This window comes from Scedosporium apiospermum, assembly GCF_000732125.1.
Source record: "Scedosporium apiospermum strain IHEM 14462 chromosome Unknown SEQ_SAPIO_0044, whole genome shotgun sequence".
Lineage (NCBI taxonomy): Eukaryota > Fungi > Ascomycota > Sordariomycetes > Microascales > Microascaceae > Scedosporium > Scedosporium apiospermum.
Genome location: NW_015971745.1, coordinates 420,782 through 443,203, shown reverse-complemented (window position 1 = coordinate 443,203; position 22,422 = coordinate 420,782). Strand labels below are relative to the sequence as shown.

Genomic DNA, 22,422 nt, shown 5'->3' with positions numbered 1-22,422 from the left:
ATCCAGAGCAAAAAAAAAGCCTGCAAAACGCTATTCCGCGGAGACCCACTTGGTGCCAGTTGGTGAGATCGATTTTCACAGCATGCGATTGTGATGACCAGGTCAATCAAAGCCGCCCCAGACAGCTAGCGATGACTAATCCACGGGAATTCCCGGAGAATCTCCAGAATAGCGCCTTGTGACCCAGATACACGCCGAGTTTTTCCCGGCTTCTTGTCTGAACTAGCATGTGTTGGCAATTCGCAAACCCCGATTGGCTGCACGAAGCCCCCACTGTGTTCCCCGATGAGCTAAATCCCCATTACGAGGTACCCAGGTACCCTCGAAAGACTGAGGTCTGTCATCATCCGAGCTCCCGGCTAACGCATTTCTTGCTACGCCACTAAAAGCCGGTATTTTTCCCTGCGCAAATCCTGTCAAACCTTTTTTTCCCTCCTCCTTCCCATCCTTTCATTCCTCGAACTTAACTTCGCCTTTCATCTTCAACTTTCACGAACTCGATAACTCGAACCTGACGACCTTTTGTAGCGTCGCTTTCAAATCAACGATCCTTTAACACTTCTATTTTCTTCCTCCCCCCCTTTAATCAGACACAATGGCTGGTGGTAAGTAGCTCGCGGGCCTCAGACCATTTATTCCCTCGCACCTGTGATCGTGTTCTCGAGACTCCCCCAACACTTCGGAGTGGCCACTCCGGCTGTCAATTGGGGGCGCCTGAGCTTCCCGAACCGTTTCCCTTCGATGGTTTTCCCGTCGACTGTCCTGGAACAGGCCTCGGTGCTCTTTTGTTCCCCCGGAGCTATCCTGCAGAGAGTTGGGAGCACGGAGCGGCAGAGCATGTGAAGGCTCTAAGACCCTCCGGCCACGACCCCCCTCGTCCGGATCTGCCTCCGATGCTTCGACTGCGGAAGGATCATGACATGGGGAGCTCGAAGAATGACCCCCTCTCTCAATCACACACATACATACACACAGACACACGCATACGTCTCCACGACCTCAAACTAACTCGACTTTCCTACCAGGCGACGTTAAGAAGGGTGCCAACCTTTTCAAGACCCGCTGTGCGCAGTGCCACACCACCGAGGCCGGCGCCGGCAACAAGATCGGTCCCGCTCTCCACGGCCTCTTCGGCCGTAAGACCGGTGCCGTCGAGGGCTACGCCTACACCGACGCCAACAAGCAGAAGGGCATCACCTGGGACGAGAAGACTCTGGTGAGTAAAGTCCAACTTTTAAATCCCTTCATAGCTTTACGCGGAAGCTCGCCTCCCGCGCAAGACCTTATTCCCGCCGTCTCTCTCCCTAGGCATGCTTACTGACCAATTTGCTATAGTTCGAGTACCTCGAGAACCCCAAGAAGTACATCCCCGGTACCAAGATGGCCTTCGGTGGTCTCAAGAAGGAGAAGGACAGGAACGATCTCATTGCGTAAGTCTTATTTCCAACCCCCCCCCGGGGTTTGCCTCGTCACTTCAAGATGAAGAGCAGCTTTGCTAACTGAAGAAAACTTATAGCTTCCTCAAGGATGCCTGCTAAACGACCCAATGTATCTTTATTTTTTGAAAAACAACCCCAACCACCAACTTAGAATCCGACCTGCATCAGAGCAATGTTTGGCGAAAAAAAGTTTCCTCATGTGTACAATAGAGCTTTAGAATACTAGTGGCGGCCAACGTGAGGCCATCCATTTAGTAAATACATCTCCCCACCATCTAATCTCACAATACCGAGACATACCTTGCATGCTGTACTACTAGACAGGTTATATATATCTGATGATGTCTCATAAACATAGTTCTAGAAAAGGTAAGGGGCGGTTTCTGTTCTATCAGATTACAAAACGAGCTAAGAATGAGCTGAGATGAAAACTACACAGTGTTAACCAAGAATTCACATGTGGCAATCATGTCTTCTTTCCATTCATATCGATTCAAAGGTCTAAAGGTTTCCTTCCTCATGATGCCGAGACAAATGAACAGGGGAATAATATATATATATATTCAAAAATGCCAAAAACTTTTAATCATCCAGCTCATCAGCCAACGCCATTTCCCGATAAATCTCAATATTCTTCACAGAAGGCTTCAACCCATTCATCGCCGCCTCCCAATCCGCCCTCGAAGGTCCCGCGTTCTGCTCCGCCACCCCGTCGATCTGCATGCCATTCGTCTGCGACGACGTGTGGGTGGGCAGCATTCTCTGAATATACTCGAGCACAGCCCGATCGCTAAGCTCAGAGAGATCCGCGCCGCTGAAGTTTTCGCACCTCGGGTTCCGAGCGATAGCTTCCACGACGGAGATGTCGCCTGGAATGCCCCGCGACCGGAAGATGGTGGTGAGGATATCCACGCGCTCCTCTTCGTTGGGCATGTCGACGTAGACTTTGCGGTTGAAGCGACCAGTGCGGAACATGGCCGGGTCAATCATGTCGGGCCGGTTCGTCGCCGCCACGACGTAAACACCCTCGCGACCATTAGCGCCGTCGAGCTCCGTGAGGAAGGTATTCACGACGCGTGTGCCCGCCTCGGTGGAGGTGTTTTCTCGACGGGGCACCAACGAGTCGATCTCGTCCAGGAAGACAAGACACGGCGCGCAGCCCCTCGCACGCTCAAAAAGAGCGCGGATTTTCCTCTCCGATTCGCCGACGTATTTATCCAGCAGCTCGGGTCCGTTGACGAGAATGAAGCTCGCCTGCGCCGCGTTGGCGATGGCTTGAGCGACGTAAGTTTTGCCGCAACCGGGCGGGCCCCAGAGGAGCACGCCGGCGGGCTTGTTGACGTGTTTGTAGAAGCTGGGGTATTTGATGCGGTTGATGATGTTGAGCTCGAGGAGGCTGATGACGCCGCGGAGACCGCCGACTTGGTCGAGGGTTACGTCGGGGATTTTGCTGAATCCTTCCTTGTATAGGTGGGGGGTGTGTTGCTTCGCGGCTTCTTCGAGGTCTTCTAACGTTACGGGCCGTCTGGCTACCATCGCTCGGCGCTGGCTCTGGTTGACAATTTGGTAGAGGTCGTCGCCTACGTAGCCGTGGGTGCGGCGCGCGGCTGCTGTATAATCGAGGGGCGGGAAGCCGCGGCTTTGGCCTAATGTCTCGAGGATTTCACGGCGCGAATGTTCGCTTGGCGCTTTCATGGTGTAGGTTGCCTCGAACAGTCCCGCCTTAAAGAGTTTTCGGGGTAATTTTTCAGGATGGTTCGTCGTCGCCGCGATGGCGATGGGCCGTTCCGTGTTTCTGACTCTCGCCAATCGTAGTAGCAATTGCTTGACTTGATGTCCTGCCGTACTTGGTTGGAGTTGACTGACTCCCTCCGACTTCCATAACGTGTCGATCTCGGTGAGCTGAACGATGCAGGGGGCCATGCCGACTGCCTCGTCGTAGACGTCTGATAAGCTCCTTTCGGCCCTCTCGGACCCTTCGAGCTGCTCGCAATCCACCTTCAGAAGTGGTACTTTCCACCGTGAGGCGAGGTGCGCCAGGATAGATGATTTACCACAACCCAGGGGCCCAGACAGCACCAGTGACCGCACAGCGCTCCGCCCGACGCCATTCTCATCCTCTCCCTCTCGGGGTACCATCTCCGGCCAAATGCGCTCCTCGAAGTCTGCCACGACATCGCTAATTCCTCCTAGTACAGGAAGATTATCCAAGTCCGAGACCTCGTAGCCCTTATTCGGCCTCCATTTCTTCGGCGCCACTAACCGCGACTGTGCATCTGTAGATTTTTGATCCCCGTCTGTCATCCGGCCCTGGCCCGAAGCGGATGGCGATCTCGAGCGCCTTCGTTTCTTGGGACCACTCATCTTATCTGCACCCTCGCCAGCGTCGGCTTTGTCGTCGCGCTCAAGCTCCTTTTCCCTCTTCTCGGCTAGTTTCCACCGTCTCGCAAGCTGCCTATTCAACAGGCTCGGGTCCGTCGCCGGTTTCGCCGGGGTATCTTTCGTGCTTTCTACCTCTTCGTCGCCCTCCGATTCTTGGGTCTCAAGGTCCTTTTTCCGGAACTTCAAGACCCTCTCGATCGACTCTTCCAGCGGCTTCCGTTTTAGTCGACCGAGACTTGAATTGGACCTGCGGATGTATTCATAAACGGCGGTTACGGTGAGGCGAGGGGTCTTCTTGTTTTGTGAATCGGCGGACTCTTGGTCTTCTAACTCGTCCTCGAGTTTCCGGACGAGTTGGTAGACGTCGCGGTCGAGACCTTGGCGCAGGCTTGGCCTGGACATAGCCGTGGGTGATCGGGGTGATGGTCAATGGTTGCAGACAAAACTTGCCTTTCTTTGAGAACTCGACGGTGGGAAATAATTTTTTGGTGATAGCCAGCGTTCAGTAGCGCATACGGTGGCGAATCAAACGAAACGGACTTTGTTAATGGTGGTGTAGTGGGGGAAGATTGGCATGCCCTCGCCCTAGCGTTTAGCCGATTATGGTGGCGAACTGTGTACATTTGAAGTTTTCCGTCTCTCAAACAAACGGAGACCACAAATTCGTTATGGACCTCCGTACTGTCGATGTCATCGTAACTGGCACCAGTCCCTTCCCATACCAACCCACTGGATCATTCAAGGATGGGAAAGTGAATAAATCACCATGCCTCTGTAAGTATGAATATCGGTATCCCAACACTTTTTGCAAATACTCACACCATATCCAGCCATCTCCTAGGAAAGAAATCATGGAACGTCTACAATGCCGACAACATCGCCCGCGTCCGGCGCGACGAGGCCGAGGCCAAGGCCAAAGAGGAAGCCGAAGAACAGCGCATGCAAGACCACGATGCTAAGCGTCGGTTAGCGATTCTACGTGGAGAAGTTCCACCACCCTACGAGGAACCGGAGAGTGCGGGAGTCGACGGCTGCCTTTCGAGGGTCTCAGAGCAGGCCGGCCTTGGATACGGTGGTTACAAGGAACGAAAGAAGAGGAAGCGCGCGGGAGAGGATGATACGGACTTCGAGCTCCGAGTAGCACGAGAGCGCGCACCAAGGGACGAAGGATTGCGGAAGACAACTACGTCGAGCTCTGCACCGCTCGTGGGTCGGGATGGACATATTGATTTAATTGGGGACGAGAAGGCCTACCGCCACGCCGAGAAGAACCCAGAGGCTGAGAAAGAGGCGGCGCATTTACGGAGAGAGTACGAGGATCAATATAGGATGCGGATCTCGAATGCGGCTGGCAATAAGAATGAACTAGGGAAGAATCCGTGGTATACGTCGACGGATGCCAAAATTGAGGTTGAGCCTCCATCAAAGGATGTCTGGGGCAACGAAGATCCTCTGCGGAAGCAGCGGGAGGCGGCGAGGTTAGTGTCCAATGACCCACTCGCCATGATGAAAGCTGGCGCGGCAAAGGTCCGAGAGGTTAGGAGGGCAAGGGAGAGTGCGCAGCTGGAACGCGAGGAGGAGCTCAGGAAACTTGAAAAGGAGCAACGTAGACGTGAGAGGCACGTGCGGCGAGAGGAGAGGAGACATCGGCATCACGGTGAAGATAGGCATCGTTCGAGAGAACGCCATCGGAAGAGGGAGCGCAGTAGCGAGCCTGGCAGAGAGCGCGACGCCGAAAGTCGACGGCGAAGGAGAAGCTCCTCTCCAAGGCGAGATCGTGGTCATCGGGATGTCCGCAGAGGTGAGCGTGGACAGACTGAGCGACGGCGCGATTAGAATTTATTAAACTAGCATATTTAAGATACCCAATACCACTTTTTCCTTCCCAGAACCTTATACATCAATACCTTCGTATTCGTGATCCCCCGAGCTGCGACTTGTGGTCTGTGGTGCCCAGACTTTCTTCTCACGCCTTGACAGCTTCTGAAACTCGTAGAAACGATCGACGTAACCCCCGAGCTCCCATCTTTCAACACCTCAACTCGCCCCATTTAAACATCAAATATCCCAAACATCGCGGTTTTCATCTCATGTAATAATTTTAAATATATATTCATCACAGCTAAAGATTGTACAATTCACAAAAACACAATGACTATCGAACAACCCGCCGAAACACAACCGGCCCAAAGCTCCGCGGACCTCACTGAGACAGCTCAAGCCGTTGCCGTCCAAATCCGCGCCCCAAGACACTACAAACCCACAACAGCCGCCTCCGCCACCTCACCTCCCGTCGAATGGCTTCACCGCACCTGGACCGTCACCCACTCAACTCTCAAGCGCTGGCGCACAGCCCAAAACCTCACCATAACCTACGGCACCCACCCACCCACGTCTGCCGGCAACCCGCGCATCACGGACGTCGTCGCCTACCAGAGTAAAGGCTCTTCCAAGGTCAAGACCGTCTCCGGCGTTGATACGGCGGTTGGCAAGGATGACTTGACGGTGTGGAATTGGCGCGGGAGCGGGCTTCTGAAGCCGATTTCATGTCCGTGGGAGATGATCGGGTGGGGGGAGAGGGTGAATGCCGCGACGGGGCAGACGGAGAGGTGGGCTGTTACTTGGTTTGCGAAGACGTTGTTTACGGAGGAGGGGTTGGATGTTTATGTTGATCAGAGGGAGGGTATGAGCGAGGAGTTAGAGGGACTTATTTTGAAGGCATTGGGGGAGGTGGGCGTTGAGTCGTTGGTGAAATTGGTGAGTGAGAGGATGGAGAAGGTGGCTATCGATCTGGCTTCTAAGCCGGAACCCAAGGCTTGAGGATATTTGGGAAAGGAGAGAGGGGACGTTAATGGGCTCGCTGGTTCTCGAAAGGTAGAACATGTTGGAAGATATCCCGGAGGAATATTTAGAGATCTACAGAGACATGGCACAATATAAGTTTGGTGTTACACTTTGAGGCTTATGGACGATTCCCATCCCAAGCCTTTCATCTATTTGGTTTCAAGTTCACTTTTACGCCGAATATTCCCTCCTTCCAGACCCCTAACTCAAATCCACACCAGCAACACCATCCAACACCTCATTCGCAACACCACCCTTCCCCATAACCTGCTGTATCATCAACTGTATCATGCCGAATTTCGCGCCTCCCAAAGGCGCCCTCCACACTCCTTTAGAGGTCTGCGCCTTCTGCTGCGGCTTCTTGCTCGGCGTCGCCGCTCCAGAGGTACCCGTGGTAGGGTTCTCCACATCAGGGATCCCAGGAGGTGTTAGCCGCGAGGGAGGGTCAATCGACCTCATAGAGAGCATCTTGAAAGTGCGGCTAGAATCGATTTCCATTACATCTGCGCCCTTGCACACATTGGGGCACTCGGCGACTGATATCGCTAGCGCGACCTCGGCGACAGCAAGTTCCTCGCTTGATGGGTCGAAGAAGATGTTGTCACCTATAGCTACGACGAGAAGTGTGATTGGTGGTCTGGAACTAGAAGCGGACGAGACCGGTGGGTAGAGATACGTGGCGGCCTCCCAATCGTCGTCGAACATGGGGTCCTCATCGCCTTCTGATTTGAGTCTCGGTAACCTCGTGGAGAGAAGGGCGAGATGTGTCGTTAAGGAGAGGAGAGGTAGAGGATATGACAGTGGAGGGGAGATGAGGAATATCTGTCCATTTCGTTAGCGGGAACTCGACGATGCGTCATACGAAAAAGAAGGAAGGAAAACAAACATCGAGGTAGAGTTTCCAGTGAAACCTCCGATTTATCACAAGCTTCTTCGCAAACTCTCCATCGGCGACCAGGGCCTCGCTCAACATCGACGCTAAGAACACCGTCGTCGCGTCATCATCCCTGTATCCTGGTATCTCTACGGTAATCTCAAGCCACTCGTTACTCGCCGCCGGCTCCGGCGCTCGCCCCTCGTCATCCTCCGTCCTCGATTGCTCTCCCCTAGACGCAGTGTAGACAGGAAGGCTGGTCGCTCGCGGGTCGATGGTCTTCTGAATCTCTGCCTTGACGCCCACGATCGCTTCGGTGCCGTCGGCAAAACATACCCTCGCGCTTCCGTTGGTGGCCGGTAGAATGCCCGTTTCGGCGGTTAATGGGCGGAACTGGGTTGGCTTGCGGCCATCGGGGCGGATTGGGGTCGGGAGGGAGAGGGAGGCGTGAAGATAGGCGAGCTCCGCTGGGGAGAAAAGGAGCGTTTGGACCGATGGCATGTTCCCTGTGGGGTTTCCTCCTTTGGGAGGCTCCGCTGGCAGGGCAAGGGAGCTTGATCAGGACAATTGATCAAATGTATTGCTAACCGTGGTGTCTCTGAAAGTTGAGGTTGGTGGGGTCGAAGCGGTCTCTCCAAAAAAGTTTACTGTCGTCCTTCGGTGAGCCCGGTGAAGCAGCTGCTGAGAGGTAGCACAACGTTCAAACAATAAGATACAGATGATGGCAAGTGACAATGGTAGGGCTATAGCTGGTGGCAGCTGGTGTATCTAATCGCAAACCGCCCCGCGCTTTCCGCTTTCAGGAAGTACTTCTTCGATGTGACGAAACACCTTTGGCTTCAACCCGATTTCCAAGGGACAACGTCGTATTTAGTGGCAACTACTGAGGTACAAAGGCAAAGAGGTCAGTCACCACACTTGATCGTGGCTTCCTCAAGCGGGCTTGCGATCGACCAGCCAGGAACCCTATTGGGCTGATGCAGGTACGAAGGTACTTCGACTCAAACACATCCTTTACAATGAAAGAAGGAGCGCTTGGGCGTACTGAGTACACGTAATGTCAAAGTGCCCCGCTTTAGCTACTGCGGCGGATTTCATGTGTTACAAAGTCCGCTAAGGGGCAAGTTTGGGCAGGCACCAATGACCGTGACTTCCGCCTTCCATCAATACAGTTCGTAACTTCTCCATCCATACAATCGTAGCTTCTTCCTTTCCTATTCATAGAGGACAGCTGGCTCTTTCCCTCATTCATAAAAAAAAAACAAATACTTTGAGGCCTTAGCGACGGTTATATAAGCTCGATCGTGTTACCTCTTCACCCGTAATCATCTCTTCCTCGAACTACCCACCCATCAGCATACACCCGCCACCATTCACAATGTATAACAAAGGCGGTTATCGCGACGGCCCCGGAGGATTCGGAGGTCCCAGAGGTCCCGGAGCACCCGGAGGGCCCCCAGGACCCAGGAGTCCGGGCTACATGCCATCTCGTGGTCCCCCGCCTCCTTCCCAACAAGGCCCCCAACGAGGGGGCATCAACCTCCAAGTAGGCAAGGTTCAGGACCGTATTCTTCAGAGCAGCCTCATCTATGAGAACGTGTTAGTAATCCCCTTAGAAGCTCCTACAAGTCCGCCTACTAACAAGGGTTATAAGGTGTGCCGTGAGCCCCAACGATTTCGGTGAGGGAAACTCACACGTACTGATCCGGACCCAAGAAGGCGGCGAGTACGTCGTCGCGGCACGGGGGATCCCCGGCTTTCCTTCCGGCTACATTGCCCTAAATGAGAAACAGAGGCAATGGGCGAGGATAGCACAGCGGGACGTCTTTGTGGGCCAACCCTACGATCCCTTCCGCTACGGGAAGAACGCCTATCTCGGCGCCGTCCAGCTCCAAGTCAGCTTCGCTTCACCCAGTAAGAAAACGGATGACGTTTATAGCGATGACGAGCTCAATCCTGTCTTCCTGAGTACTTTCAGGGACCAAGTGTTGCAACCGGGACAACAGATTCTCATGGATTACCGCGGAATACCACTTCTCTTCACTGTTACTAGTGTGACACTGACCGCCTTGGGTCAACAAGATGGTGGCTCTGGCGCTGTTCTCACCGATCCAAATAGCCGCGGCATTTTGGTTCAGCAGACGGAGATTCTACTAACGGCTGACGGAAGGGACCAGAGGACTGGTCTTAAGCTAAAGTCCTCTGCAACCGGCAGCACAAGGAAGGCTATAATAACATCCGACTTCAGCTTCACCGACATAGGTATTGGTGGTCTAGACGATGAGTTTGCCATCCTCTTCCGAAGAGCATTTGCATCGCGTGTGTTCCCGCCGCAGTTTATCGAGCGCCTTAAGATCCAGCACGTAAAGGGTATACTCCTTTACGGCCCTCCCGGAACCGGAAAGACTCTGATCGCTCGTCAGATTGGCAAAGTCCTAAACGCCAAGGAACCAAAGGTCATCAATGGTCCCGAAGTTCTCAACAAGTACGTCGGTCAATCGGAGGAGAACATCCGAAAGGTCTTCGCCGACGCAGAGAAAGAGTACAAGGAACGCGGTGATGAGAGCGACCTTCACATAATCATTTTCGACGAGCTGGACGCTGTGTGTAAGCAGCGAGGATCCGGAGTTGGTGGTGGTACCGGTGTGGGTGACTCTATTGTCAACCAGCTTCTCACGAAGCTCGATGGTGTCGACCAGCTCAACAATATTCTGCTCATCGGAATGACGAACCGAAAAGACATGATCGACGAGGCTTTGCTTCGTCCCGGTCGTCTAGAGTTGCAGCTTGAGATTTCGCTTCCTGACGAGCACGGCCGTGTGCAGATTCTCAATATTCACACAAGCGAGATGAGACAGAATGGTGTCCTCGCCGATGACGTTGACGTTGAGGAGATTGCGAAACTCACCAAGAACTTTAGCGGTGCTGAGATTGCTGGCCTTGTGAGGTCTGCCACATCGTTCGCGCTGAATCGGCACATGGAGGCCAATGAGAGGGGTGTCGTGGCGAAAGACACCGAGAACTTGAAAGTAGGGCGTGAGGACTTCATGTACGTACACCCCCCACCTTCTTACCTCGCCCTCTTCACCTTTCTTCGGGTGTCCCTTAACGGTTCAAGTTTCTAACACTAATCGATGATTACTTATAGGGGCGCCTTGGTGGAGATTATTCCGGCCTATGGCGTGGCTGAGGATTCTCTCGACCTGCTGCTGCCGATGGGGCTTATCAAATTTAGTCCGGCGAGTTTTGACAAGATTCTCCAGGAAGGTCAGGAATACTGCAGTACCGTTCGGCTGTCCGATTCTCTGCGTCACCTAAGTGTTCTTTTCCATGGTCCTCTAGGGTCAGGAAAGACGGCCTTGGCCGCCTTTATCGCCAAGCAATCCGGCTTTCCGTTTGTCAAGGTTCTCTCCCCCATGGATGTGGTGCCTTACCGGGATGATTTTGCAAAGAAGGACTACATCCACAAGGTGTTTACCGACGCTTACAAGTCACCCATGAGGTATGTACAGGACTTAACCCCCCTATCTAGCATCCGCTCGTGACAACCGCTCATGGACTAAACAATTGTATAGTCTACTCATCCTTGACGATTTTGAGCGCCTTATCGAGTACTCGCCTATCGGGTCTCGCTTCTCAAACACCATTCTCCAAGCTCTCATCACTCTCATCCGGACGCCACCGCCTAAGGGGCACCGTCTGCTCACATTTGTAACCTCGTCGAACATGCATGTTCTCAAACTCCTCCAGGTGGATACTTCCTTCAATCGGCAGGTTGTTGTGAATCCCCTAAAGACGTTGGAGGAACTCGCGGAAGTGCTCACGAAGAGTGGTGCATACTCAGAGTCAGCGGTTAGGTACATCTGCGAGCAGATCCGGGTCCAGGCTGCGAGTGACGAAGAGCAGCGTACGGGCAGGTTTACGGTGGGACTGGGCATCAAGCCCGTGCTGACCTACCTGGCTGAGGCGAAGGTGATGCAGGACGAAGGGCACGACGGCGTGGAGGGGTTCATACAGAAGGTGTCTGAGGCCATCGTTTACGCCAAGGCGTAACTGACTGCAAAATGGCGGAAACGGAAAGGACAACTGGAGTGATTGCTGGGGTGAGAGGGCCTATTGTTATAGATTTTTTTTTATTCAGCTCATCAATTTATTCCCACTATAATCCCTCCTTCCCTTGTGGCCTAAACTAATATATATTGTCCCAGAAGCAGCGGTCCTTAATATCCATTAATAGCTCCATCTATACCTTCCAAATCGGGGTCATCAGGACGATGAGGGCAGCTGAAGAAGTGGCATTACCCATGCCTCCTGCCAATCGCAAGACAAATGATTATCGAAGCTTTCCCGAGGAATGAATTCGTGCTTACAGACCTTGAAGAACAATATGAAGGGAAAGCGCAGCTTGACTAGTGTAAATCGGGCCCTCAACCCCCCTTTCCTTCTTTTCTATACGCCTCCGGGTCTCCCCCGCCTCATATTGTAAAAGGAAATAGGAACTGAAATGGGGAAGGAAATGGAAACGGAAATGGCATTTCGGCCCTTCCAATTTCAACGTTATGAACTCCGAAGAGCTCGGCTTTCCTGGAGTTCTGCTCATCTAAAACAACATACCGTATTTTCTCCTCAGAGGACAACACACGTCTTGAACCCAATTTCCAATAAGAGCATATCTTAAAGTTCCGTTACCACCTCCCCAGGTCATTTCTCTCTTCTTCATCTACCATCCGGCCCATTCCCTTTCATCAAATCCCATTAGCAAGGCTTGCACTCAGTTGCGCAGGTCGCGCAGTATCGCATCCAATTTATCACTACAACATATTACACCAAGGCATAACTGGTGAAAAATGGCAGGGAAACAGGGCTGTACTTACAACAGCTGGAAAATATATAGAGTTGGCTGCCTCGAACATCTGCAGCCAGATTGAAGATCAAGTATCCAGCGATAAGGATCGATGCTGGGGTAAGTTTGTCGGCGGTCTCAGCATCAAGGCTGTCCGAGCACACCTGATCAGGCCTAAGCTCAGTTCTGTTTCTAAATCTTGTCACCGCAAGTGTATGCCACATCAGATATTCCAACAGCATTACCCATGCATGCCCCTGCCAATCGAGACATGAGTGATTACTCAAGTCGCCCTTCGTAAACTTTGATATTCCTCGAGGGACATAGGACTTCGACCTAATTTCTAACAAGAGTTCCATCACCGTCACCTAGGCCATTTCCCTCTTCTTCTTCATCTATTATCCCCTTTCATCAAATCACATTGGCTCTACCTTTGTACCAAATGTCAACGGAGGCACTGGCCTTTTCAGGCAATGTTTCCTTTCTAGGATAGTTTCTCTTCCTGGAACAACAACAACTGTTCACTGGCCGCAAACACGAGGCTCTCGGTCCTGACGATCCCCGGCCCTCTAACCATCGATAGCCCGCCAATGCATTGAACATTTGGCACCATACAATCCTACCTTTTGACCTTCGAAAAGATGTTTCTGGTGGCACAGCACAGGGCCGCCAGAGGTCGCCAGTAAGCCAAGCAGGGCTCCAGGGCCGCCGCCGCAGACGGTGTTCAAGATAGACGGTACGGAAATCCGCCACGGGAATCCGGATAGATCCGGCCAAGGAAGCCTTTTATTCTTTTCAATTAGTAGCGGAAATGAGGGGTAACCCTTAATAGTAAGTGCCGGCAGAACTCCTTGACCGTCGGTTAACAGTCGTGTCCTGACAACAGCATAGTATATCAGGCCGATTAGGCAACAGTCGGCCCAGGGTTGTATACAGAGCAACCGCTGCTAGAAAAAAAGGAAGGCTTGCACTCAGTTGCATGGGTCGCGCGGTATCGCATCCAATTTATCACTACAATATGTTACATTAAGGTGTAACTGGTGAAAAATAGCAGGGAAACAGGGCCATACTTACCAGCGCCGGGGGATACACAGAGTTGGCTGCCTCGAACATCTGCAGCCAAATTGAGGATGAAGTATCCAGTGAACAGGGTCGACGCTAGGGCAAGTTTGTCATTGGTCTCGGTATCAAGGCTGTCCTCACTTATATTGCCGAGGTGAAGGGGGTAGATGGTGGAGGATACGATAGCGTCGAGGAGTTTATTGTTAAAGTGACGGAGGCAATCACTTACGCGAAGGCTCAATTAACTACAAAACGGCAGTAGCATATTTCTGTTTTGGATTTCTTTGTTATAGATGGAGCGAAATCCTAGAAAGGGATGGGCGTTTCCCGGCCTCGAGAGAGAAGGCCAACATTCAGACAGCGATCAAAGAACATTATAATGTGTTGGTGCATAGGGCGGTTGGCATTCCGCAGTGCCACACTGGAATGGCCAGCCGCAGCCACGAGGGAAACTTGCGAGCCACACATTCGGACCTCACTTACAAGCATATAAGGGGAGAAGGGCTCCCACAACCAAGGAAAAAGGAGGACGGAGAAGCCGGGTAGTTCAATGTGTTGTTAGGAGGGGAACGCACTTGACAGTGAGCGATCAGTCGTTTCCCTCGATTCCGGAAGCTGTTTCTTGAGAGCCATTCCTTTACTTTTCTTTTCAATATCACTTTATTTCTACTTTTCTTCTGTTCCCTCTGTCAGTGAAGCTGTGCGATGCAGATTCCTATTGATCCCATTGACCCATATTCCTGGGTAAGCGTAGTTACCCTTAACTTTGGGTTGTGTTGCTCAGCTCCGACAAAATAGGTGATCAGGTGCCGTTTGCTCGGAGTCAATGCACACGCAGAGTCTGTCTCATAAACGTGTGTGTGTGTGTGTGTGTGTGTGTGTGTGTGTGTGTGTGAAGTGTGTGTGTGAGAGAGTGAGTGAGTGAGAAAGAGAGAGAGAGAAGGGGGGGGGAGAGAGTGTGTGTGTGTGGAGGCCCAGATCTGTCCTAGGATGCCAGGTATTGAGCGTTGGTACTTTTCTATATAACAATATCTAACGACTACGCGATCAGGTCTAAAAGTACTGTGGCGTATGCTCTTTATACAGAAATATAAACCTCACGGCGCTGCTCGTCTCGCAGTACAAGGCAAAACCAAAAAAAGAAATAGGCGTTGTAGTTGCTATTCTGTCTGCGGCATGAAGTGTTGCCATGAAGGACGGGGCGATGCCGGCATCAAGTAGGACGTCATGACCTGGTCGATGAGCGTGATGGAGACGCCGAGATCCTTGACCACAGGCACAAGAGCTAGGGAGTATATATAGCTACCGTCGATGCCAAATTCCGTCCGGCTGGTCTCAAAGCGCCGCCTTCTCCTCAAACTCCAAGAATCCATGAAAGATCATCAACTGCTCCCCTCTCCCAAACGCCACCGCGGTCTTAGAAACTACCTTGATCACGATATAACCACCTCCCGAGCGCCAAGTATGCGGGATGAAGAAGTGCCGCGTGTAATGAGTCGCCTTGCTCAAGCGCTTAAGACTAATTGAGCACACCCATCCGCTCGTCTCGAGGATGAATAATCTTGATTTCAAGCAACCTAGCACAGCCTGTACCCTGAGCGATTCAGTATAAAGCGTCTGAAGCGACATTGCTTTCGTTTCGAGGGTGATCTCGGACGTGTCCAGGGCGAAAATGTTGCTTGTTCGGACCCGCGACGCTCCATCGACGATGCACTGCGCGAAATAGCTCGAACCAGCACCGCTAATCCACGGGTTCCGGCTTGTAACTTGCACAGGAAACTCGGGGACAAGAAGTGCAATTCCGTCGGTTTGTGATAGACGCTTTAGAGAGGCCCATTCGAAAAGGTGGAGAGTATTCTCTTGAATGGCGATCAGATGAGAGTCGTTGGATAGATGCCTCATCCACCAGCTCCCCGGGAGACATGTCTCCTCTGCTACGAGACCTCCATCAAGTCCTATGATCTTGGCGCTCGACTCGGTGCAGATAAGCAGCGATTCGGCTTTGGGACCGATCAATGCCTGCCGAACAGAGGCCCCTTCTCGATGGTCCAACAAACAACAGGTCTGCACTTTGGTAGTGCCCTGTTTAATAAATGACAGTCGTGTAAGTATACAGCGGCCAATCGTATCCACGCTAAGAAATACGCCCTTCTCCTCGTTCCAATCAATGTGTTCTATTTCGGCAAACGAGTCGTGGAGCGCCAGTTTGTCCATGACGTCGCCGGTTCTCAGCTCGCATATCTCAATCGTGCCATCTTGTCGTCCGACCATGAGACAGTTTCCGTGGTCCGCCTGTTCGATGGCTGTGATCGCCCTCCCCCATTCAAACACGCGCGCGAGAGAGACTGGCGACTCCAGGACGATGTCTTCTTCGCTGTGAGCTTCCGAGGACTTGCCGTCGTCCGACTCATCCCTCGGTGCAAGGATGAACGGCTCCCAGACAGTGCAGGAGTGCCCTCCAATGTCGAAAAGTTGCCGGTTATCGGTTGAGAATACAATGTCATGGATTCGAAACTGGTCGTCGAGTCTATTTATTTTATACACACGCTGCAGAGTCTCCCATAGGAAGAGATAGATTTCTCCATCGTCTGTCGCGCCTGCCAGGACCCGACCATCCGAGGTGGTGGCTAGCGTAAATAGTAAGACTGGGAGATGGCATTTATTCGTCTGCTCCAAAGTCCAGGGGTTACACGTCACCATGTCTCCGTCCTTGTATGTGATGGCAAGGAGTTCGAGCTCGGAAATTGGGTTGAATATCATGTCAAGAGGTGGCGCGGTAACGTATACATCCTCGAATGCTTCCCTTTCAAATTTGCCGATTTCTTCGATGGAATCCAGATCCCATATCAAGACGGTCGCATTCCTATAAGCCAGCGCAGCGAGTCTGTGGCTGGCATCGAGTCGAATCCACTCTGATGGCATCCACGCAGCTACCTGTTCGTCACCACTCTCATCATCAGAGGAGCTCGAGTCCGAGTCTACCAATGCGTGAAGGAGGATCGGTTCTCCCTTACGGCCATCCGCAGCTTCGAAAGCGACGATTGAACTGTGTTGGGGGTTTGCGAGCACGATAGAGTTCCCATCTGGATGAAAGGCCATGTGCGATGGGGTGAAATCGAGGTTCCGCGACCAGAGACATGGGAATGAAGACCCGCGAGAAGACGTATGGATATCCCATAGCATTAGCTTTCTAGCACTACATGAGGCTAGGAGTGAAGATGACCGGTTGAAGGCTAGTTGTCGGACTTTTTTCCCATGTGCTAACGTCCCCGCCGAGTCGAACGTATCAGATCCGGCGATACAGTAGATTCTAATGTCGCCATCGGTAAGACCGACTGCGAGGAATCGGGCACAGCAGGTAACAGCGGACGCCTCCTCTGGGAACAAATAACACGCTAGCCTCTCGCTCCAGTCTTCTTCTGACGAACCTGCAATTCTCAATTGCCCAGATGGTTTGGCGAAAAGTTTCCGGATAATCGACTTAGGAGGACAAAGTTGGGGGATGAGGAGGTAAATCGAAGATGGCGAAGTGAGCAAACTAGAATGAAAGGCCGCAACTATATGGTAGATATCGGCAGCCCACCTCGCAACTGTCTCAGTTTCGACGCTAACTAGTGATTGGTACTTTGCTCGTCGGCCTAGATACGCCTTCAACCTTTGAGCGGTGATCTGTAGGGTCCAGAGATTATCGGTGCTGGCTGTTTTCTCGATCCACGTCAGAACATTAGATTTGAGAAATTTGTTCAGCAGGATGAGGGGCCCGTCGGCGGCGGGAGAGCCATGCATGAGATGGTACGAGAAGTTGAGGGCAGCGTAGTCGGCAAGTGGTGAGAGGACAGTGCTTTTGGTTGCAAGAGCAGTACTTTTGGTTGTGCCCCCTCGACGCAGTCTTGGTGGCGCGAATTCGGTCCCACAGAGAACAGTAAGGCAAATCTCGGCGAGTTTGGAGTGCGCTGCTGCGCGGTCGATCCAAAAGCCTTCCCTTTTCCGGGTTAAGAACTCCGACGCTGTCTGGTGCATGATATGAATCTGAGACTGGGTATCCACGAATACGAGATGCCCCGCCATTGTTTCGAGCTCACTTGCGGATGCTGTTAACGTTCGGCTAATATCTAGCTTCACAGCTTCTGCGAGTTCTCCGTAATAGAGCGGTCTAGGTGAGCAGATCGTCCATTTTAGGATGCATCTGGCAAGCTCGGAGCTCGGCGACCCGGCAATAGACGTGATAATGCGGGAGTAGAACATGTCCATCTCGGGTGGTATTTGCCGGAGAATATCTTGTTTATCCTCGACGCTGTACGCTTCCTCCAGCTTGGCCACTGTCAGCGAAGCCCAGAGGAAGACGCCGTTGCACTTGGCAAGGACATCCGCGACCAAGCCAGTGTCACTTGCCCCAGAGCACCTAGCCTTCACAAAGAGCTCAATGTCCCTTAAAGATCCTTCCTGTCCGGTGGTAATCTCGGAAAACTCAGTCCACTCCCATGAGAGGAGTCGTCCCAGTTGTCCACCAGGCCGGCTGGTCATGAAGACTCGGACAGGAGTCTTGCTGCCTAGGCTTGACAGCATCGACACCAGGGCTGGCATACCCTTAGTCGAGCATTCGTCGACTGCATCTATCACCCAAAACTGAGGCCGAGTGTACTCCACCTTCAAGATTCGCTCGGCGAAGAGACTAGTCCAAAGCATATGGTGGTCGTCGTGATTGATTTTGATGCCGTCCTCTGCCATGGACACGACGGTGCGGCGGACCTCGAAGCTAGATTCAGCCATTTGAAATGCTAGAGATCGAAGAAACGCGGCTACTGTCGAGCCACCTTGGTTCTTATGTTCGAAGAAATAGAAACTGCAGTCGAGGTTGCACGTTTGTAGGTAGCGGACGACATGGCCGGCGGCCACCGACTTACCGGTTCCGGGGCGGCCTTTGAGCCATAAGATTTTTGGCTGTTTAGCCAATGGAGGCTCTTTTGATGGGGCAATTTCTTCTTCCGAACAAACAACCGGATTTTCTACCCATTCTTGGAACGTCTTGCTTTCCGTCAACCATTGACAGGACCCAGAATGTTGCTTCTCGCTTGTTGCCAGGAGGACCGCATCCGGTCTCTGATCCACTCGTAGAAGTGAAGCAACTTTCTTCATCTGAGATGTGTATTCGTCCCGCCGCCGGAACGGAGCTGTGAGAATTAGCATCCTACAATCGTATCTAGGAACCTAGTAAACTCACCGTCAGCTTCCAGATCTTCAACAGTAGTCAGGAACGCTTTCCGTAGGGTCATGTAGTTGGGATTGGTTGGGGAGTCGAACTTGCAAATGTGACGATGATCGGCTTCGATATACCGGACATGTTCTTTGGGTAGCCCTGCAAAATAAGATTGAATCAGCAGGTAGTTAACGAAGGCAAGTCGATTAAGATACCACCCACCTAAAACTGCAGATTCTTTTTCTACAACTAGTGACGACGTAAGACCGAAACTTGTCGGTAGGCCCTCAGCGAAGGACCAAAGGCGGATATTTTCACAAACATGCCGGAATTCATCATTTATTTGCTGTGAGCAAGCGTCAGAGTCGTGCTGTGTTCGGGACTATCCAAAGAAATAAGTCTCGACTAACATAGAGGGTATCGCTGCCCGGTACAAGGTCATCAAGGAACGCCTTTGTCCCATAACCGACCGAGCGACGTAGAAGCTTTGCAATGTGCGCCGAATCGGCTCCGCGATGTGGAGTACCTAGAAAGTACATGGTGTGAATTCGTCGGGCAATATCCTGGTAGATTGGGTCTCGGGTAGCTAGGAGGTATGCCTAGAGATTGTCAGTGCTTCGTCCAAGGTAGATTATATCCAAAGCCTTTCGAATTCTCTCAACCTGCCTTCTTCGCGACCAAGCCACCCATGCTGTGGGCCACAAACACAATCGGGGTCTGGTATTTCGTCAGCAGAAGCCACCAAAACAGCACCTGAATTGAAGCGACTTACATGGCCATTTTTGCGGAGGTGGGGGGAGTTACGGAGGTCAGCGAGCAACGCCTGTCCAAAATCATGGACGGTCAAGTGGCTGTCCTTCCTCGTAGTCCAGTCGGAGTTATACCCATAACTATGAAGACGAACATGCCTGAACCCGGTTTCGTTCGGCAACCATTCCTTGGGCCAGAACATGTGAGGGTCAGGCGAATAGCTCCATGTTTTCCTAGATCCTCCACCTAGGCCGTGTATCTGTGTTGCCCGAAACTTAGTTTAGTAGTCGCGCTTAAATATGGTATTTTGAAGTAGTGATGAGAAACGCACAAAGATGAAGTCAACGCGGGGCTCGGATGGCTCATTGAGGAGATTCAGGCCGAGCGGTCCGTTGATATCGGCTTTGGATTCGACGCCGTTAGCGGGCCGGGAGGACAAGCGGGACGAAATGGTGCTCAGTCTGTGAAGCCTGTTCTGGCGAAAGCTAAGGGACGATGCGCGCTCTCGAGAGTTGCCGTTTTCAGTGGGCCGTAGATGCACCGTAGTCATACCGGCTTGCTAGAGCATCGACGCGGACACTAGTTATTAGCTACGCAAGGGTCTCGGACAGCGGGCTAAGGGTTGCGGTATCACCTTACCGCTGGGTCTCCAGCCATTCCAACCATTCTCACCGCTACTCACTAACATGGCGCTGCGCCGAAGAAAATTGATCCAATGACTCCCGTTTTCACTGATTGAGGGCGAGTCCTCATCGTGGTGTCGGCTGGCGTCGCCATTCCTGGTGCGTGTATGCCCAAGGCGTAGATGTCGTCTCCTGCGGGTCGGACCTGGCAATCGGGCGGGGTAGCACTGCCTGGTTGGATGGACAAGATGGCACCCATAATTACGGGAGCCCTCTCATCATAGTCCAAGATCATGAGAATGAAAAAGACGATCGTTTGGGCCCATTTTATATTCGTAATTCGTAATTCGTATATTTGACAGTAATTTTTTTTTTTTTTTTTTTTTTTTTTTTTTTTTTGTGTGTGACTATTTGATCCCCAAAGTAAAGAGTCGAGAGAGGGCAGTTTGCTGTCATCAGAACAGGTTTACAGTGACGAGAACATGAAGTGACTCCGAGAGTTACCTGAGGCACACAGTTACAGGCTGTATTTTACCCTTGAATTCCTCTGTGAACTGGTAGATGGAGCCGTTGAAGAATATTCAACTACGTTGAACTTCGTCAATGGATCATCGACCGTTGGAAGATGAAGTGCTCCCCAGTTCCTTATGCTTATAGCTGCATGTACGGGGTGTGGTTCTGGTCCTGGCAGGCCTTACAGCAGTCTACGGAGTTGGCCTCAACATGCTTGTCAAGTTATGTCAGGGTTTTGATAGAGAGTTCAAGTTCCTTGCTGTTCGCCACTTGATAGCCTGGCATATATTAGACTCTCTGGGGGGTATGTACGCAGTTATTTCCTTCTCGCCTCCGCTCTGATGCCTGGGAAGGGGGGCTTGTCGTCTTCGTAGTCTGTTGGGAGCTTGTAGGCTTCCTGAGCAGAGCTCATCGGCCTGTTCGTTGCCAGGAATCTCGCTGTGCCCTGGAGTCCATCTTATTTGTCTGTCGTCCACCTCGTTAAACATGGGACGGACCAAAGTCCCCCACTTTCGCAAAAAAAGATAGCCATCAAGTATCGGACGATAAAGCCCAAAGATCGGATAGCGCGCCCCTTCTAGCCTCGTGGCAGGGAGCCAATGAACCCCGCGACGTAACCCAGCACCGCGGTTCAGGACATCCGACACCGATCCCGGATGCAACATCAAGTGGGGGGCTCAGTCCAGTAGACCAGCCCATTCCCAACATGCCCGCATATGAACATAGGACGACAAGACCATATAATTTGTGTGACTTCCTCTTCTAAACTCTTCATGGCTCTAGTTCGTCTACTTTTCTGTATCTTTGAGTATGCGGGGGTATGGGTTAATCCCACCGAGGGATTTTTTCTTTTATTTCCGACTTTGGCGTGAAAACGTGGGTGTTCTGCAGGACCCCTTGTTGAGCGGTTGGCGATGTCGTCATGAGTTTGGGGGGACTTTTGATAGCGAGGTCGGGGTGGATCATCGTTGGTTTTAAGATAGTGAAGCCGTTGTGGCTCTTCCAACGCCATATTCGAAAGAGATTCCTTGAGATGTTCTCTCAGCCCTAGTGTAATCGCTAGGGCAGGCCATCTCCCATCTCTTTGCGAGTCGAATCTCTACGACCGTTGAGCCCCTCCCGGGCGATTGGGGTCATTACTTAGCGTGGGCCCCTCATGGAATAGAAACCACACATGGCACTTCTTTACACGTCCCTAGCAGATAGTAGATAGTTTCCGATTTAGTCCTTTAGTTTTACACATCGTTCGTGCTTGGCAGCCCTCCACAGAATGTACCTCCAAGTTCCAACCGAGTACTAGTATACGGTCCCCAAGGTTTGAATAGTTTGAACAGTTGAGAGGAGACTAGAACCTTGTCATGAGAGGCTAGAACATCACTCGAACACACCACCAGTTTGGAGTAGCCAAAGTTTAAAACCCTGTTGTTTCTTCGTTCTTGCATGTTATCAGGCTTCTGGAAATGTAGATTGAAGGGGGTGGAGTACGAATGGGGAAATCGAGGCTGCCGCTTGTGGGTGAGCTAGACTTCCCTTGGAACAAGTCTCGTGTCTCACTTTAAGCCATCAAGTTTATTAAACGAGGAAGATGCGAAGAAGATCGCATTCGAGGGTCGTGTATGCCAAGCTACTGCGTGGGATTATTGCAATATTGGACGAAAATGGAGGTGGCTTGCCTTAGTGCGTGATCAGTTCGGTTGAGATACCTGAGGAGGTGTGGGAGGATAGACTCCAAAGGAATGATCTCTTGGCTTGCCGGTGTATTAAGATGGCTCTCTTGATTGTTTTCTTCAGGAGCGAGACATCCAAGACTCGGCCGCGTGGCAGGTTCCCACGCGTCGTTCTGCGAAATTGTGGTCCTGCCATGTTTTCCCCAATGTTTCCGGTATATTGAACGC

The 22,422-nt window shown here is 52.0% G+C and overlaps 5 protein-coding genes and 2 pseudogenes across 5 annotated transcripts; 4 read left to right on the top strand and 3 right to left on the bottom strand.

Moving 5' to 3' along the window:
- Window positions 1-595: 595 nt before the first annotated feature.
- SAPIO_CDS0977 (uncharacterized protein) lies at window positions 596-1,538 on the top strand (the record flags this gene model as incomplete). Its single annotated transcript, XM_016783643.1, has 4 exons — window positions 596-605; window positions 1,026-1,216; window positions 1,336-1,430; window positions 1,517-1,538. 4 exons carry the CDS (start codon window positions 596-598, stop codon window positions 1,536-1,538), a joined length of 318 nt encoding a protein of 105 aa, XP_016645917.1.
- Window positions 1,539-2,021: 483 nt separating this feature from the next.
- On the bottom strand, window positions 2,022-4,223 carry SAPIO_CDS0976 (annotated as a pseudogene; the record flags this gene model as incomplete).
- A 364-nt stretch (window positions 4,224-4,587) lies between these two features.
- Window positions 4,588-5,657, top strand: SAPIO_CDS0975 (Homocitrate synthase; the record flags this gene model as incomplete). The annotated part of the gene is made up of 2 exons (XM_016783642.1): window positions 4,588-4,595; window positions 4,652-5,657. 2 exons carry the CDS (start codon window positions 4,588-4,590, stop codon window positions 5,655-5,657), a joined length of 1,014 nt encoding a protein of 337 aa, XP_016645916.1.
- Window positions 5,658-5,972: 315 nt separating this feature from the next.
- On the top strand, window positions 5,973-6,641 carry SAPIO_CDS0974 (annotated as a pseudogene; the record flags this gene model as incomplete).
- Window positions 6,642-6,866: 225 nt separating this feature from the next.
- On the bottom strand, window positions 6,867-8,040 carry SAPIO_CDS0973 (uncharacterized protein; the record flags this gene model as incomplete). Its single annotated transcript, XM_016783641.1, has 2 exons — window positions 6,867-7,487; window positions 7,552-8,040. The coding sequence occupies 2 exons, from the start codon at window positions 8,038-8,040 to the stop codon at window positions 6,867-6,869; spliced, it is 1,110 nt and encodes a 369-aa protein (XP_016645915.1).
- An 877-nt stretch (window positions 8,041-8,917) lies between these two features.
- SAPIO_CDS0972 (Vesicular-fusion protein sec18) lies at window positions 8,918-11,592 on the top strand (the record flags this gene model as incomplete). Its single annotated transcript, XM_016783640.1, has 5 exons — window positions 8,918-9,138; window positions 9,194-10,588; window positions 10,688-10,806; window positions 10,882-11,041; window positions 11,115-11,592. The coding sequence occupies 5 exons, from the start codon at window positions 8,918-8,920 to the stop codon at window positions 11,590-11,592; spliced, it is 2,373 nt and encodes a 790-aa protein (XP_016645914.1).
- Window positions 11,593-14,779: 3,187 nt separating this feature from the next.
- SAPIO_CDS0971 (uncharacterized protein) lies at window positions 14,780-20,079 on the bottom strand (the record flags this gene model as incomplete). Its single annotated transcript, XM_016783639.1, has 6 exons — window positions 14,780-18,615; window positions 18,666-18,800; window positions 19,304-19,358; window positions 19,414-19,650; window positions 19,723-19,950; window positions 20,074-20,079. 6 exons carry the CDS (start codon window positions 20,077-20,079, stop codon window positions 14,780-14,782), a joined length of 4,497 nt encoding a protein of 1,498 aa, XP_016645913.1.
- Window positions 20,080-22,422: the final 2,343 nt, after the last annotated feature.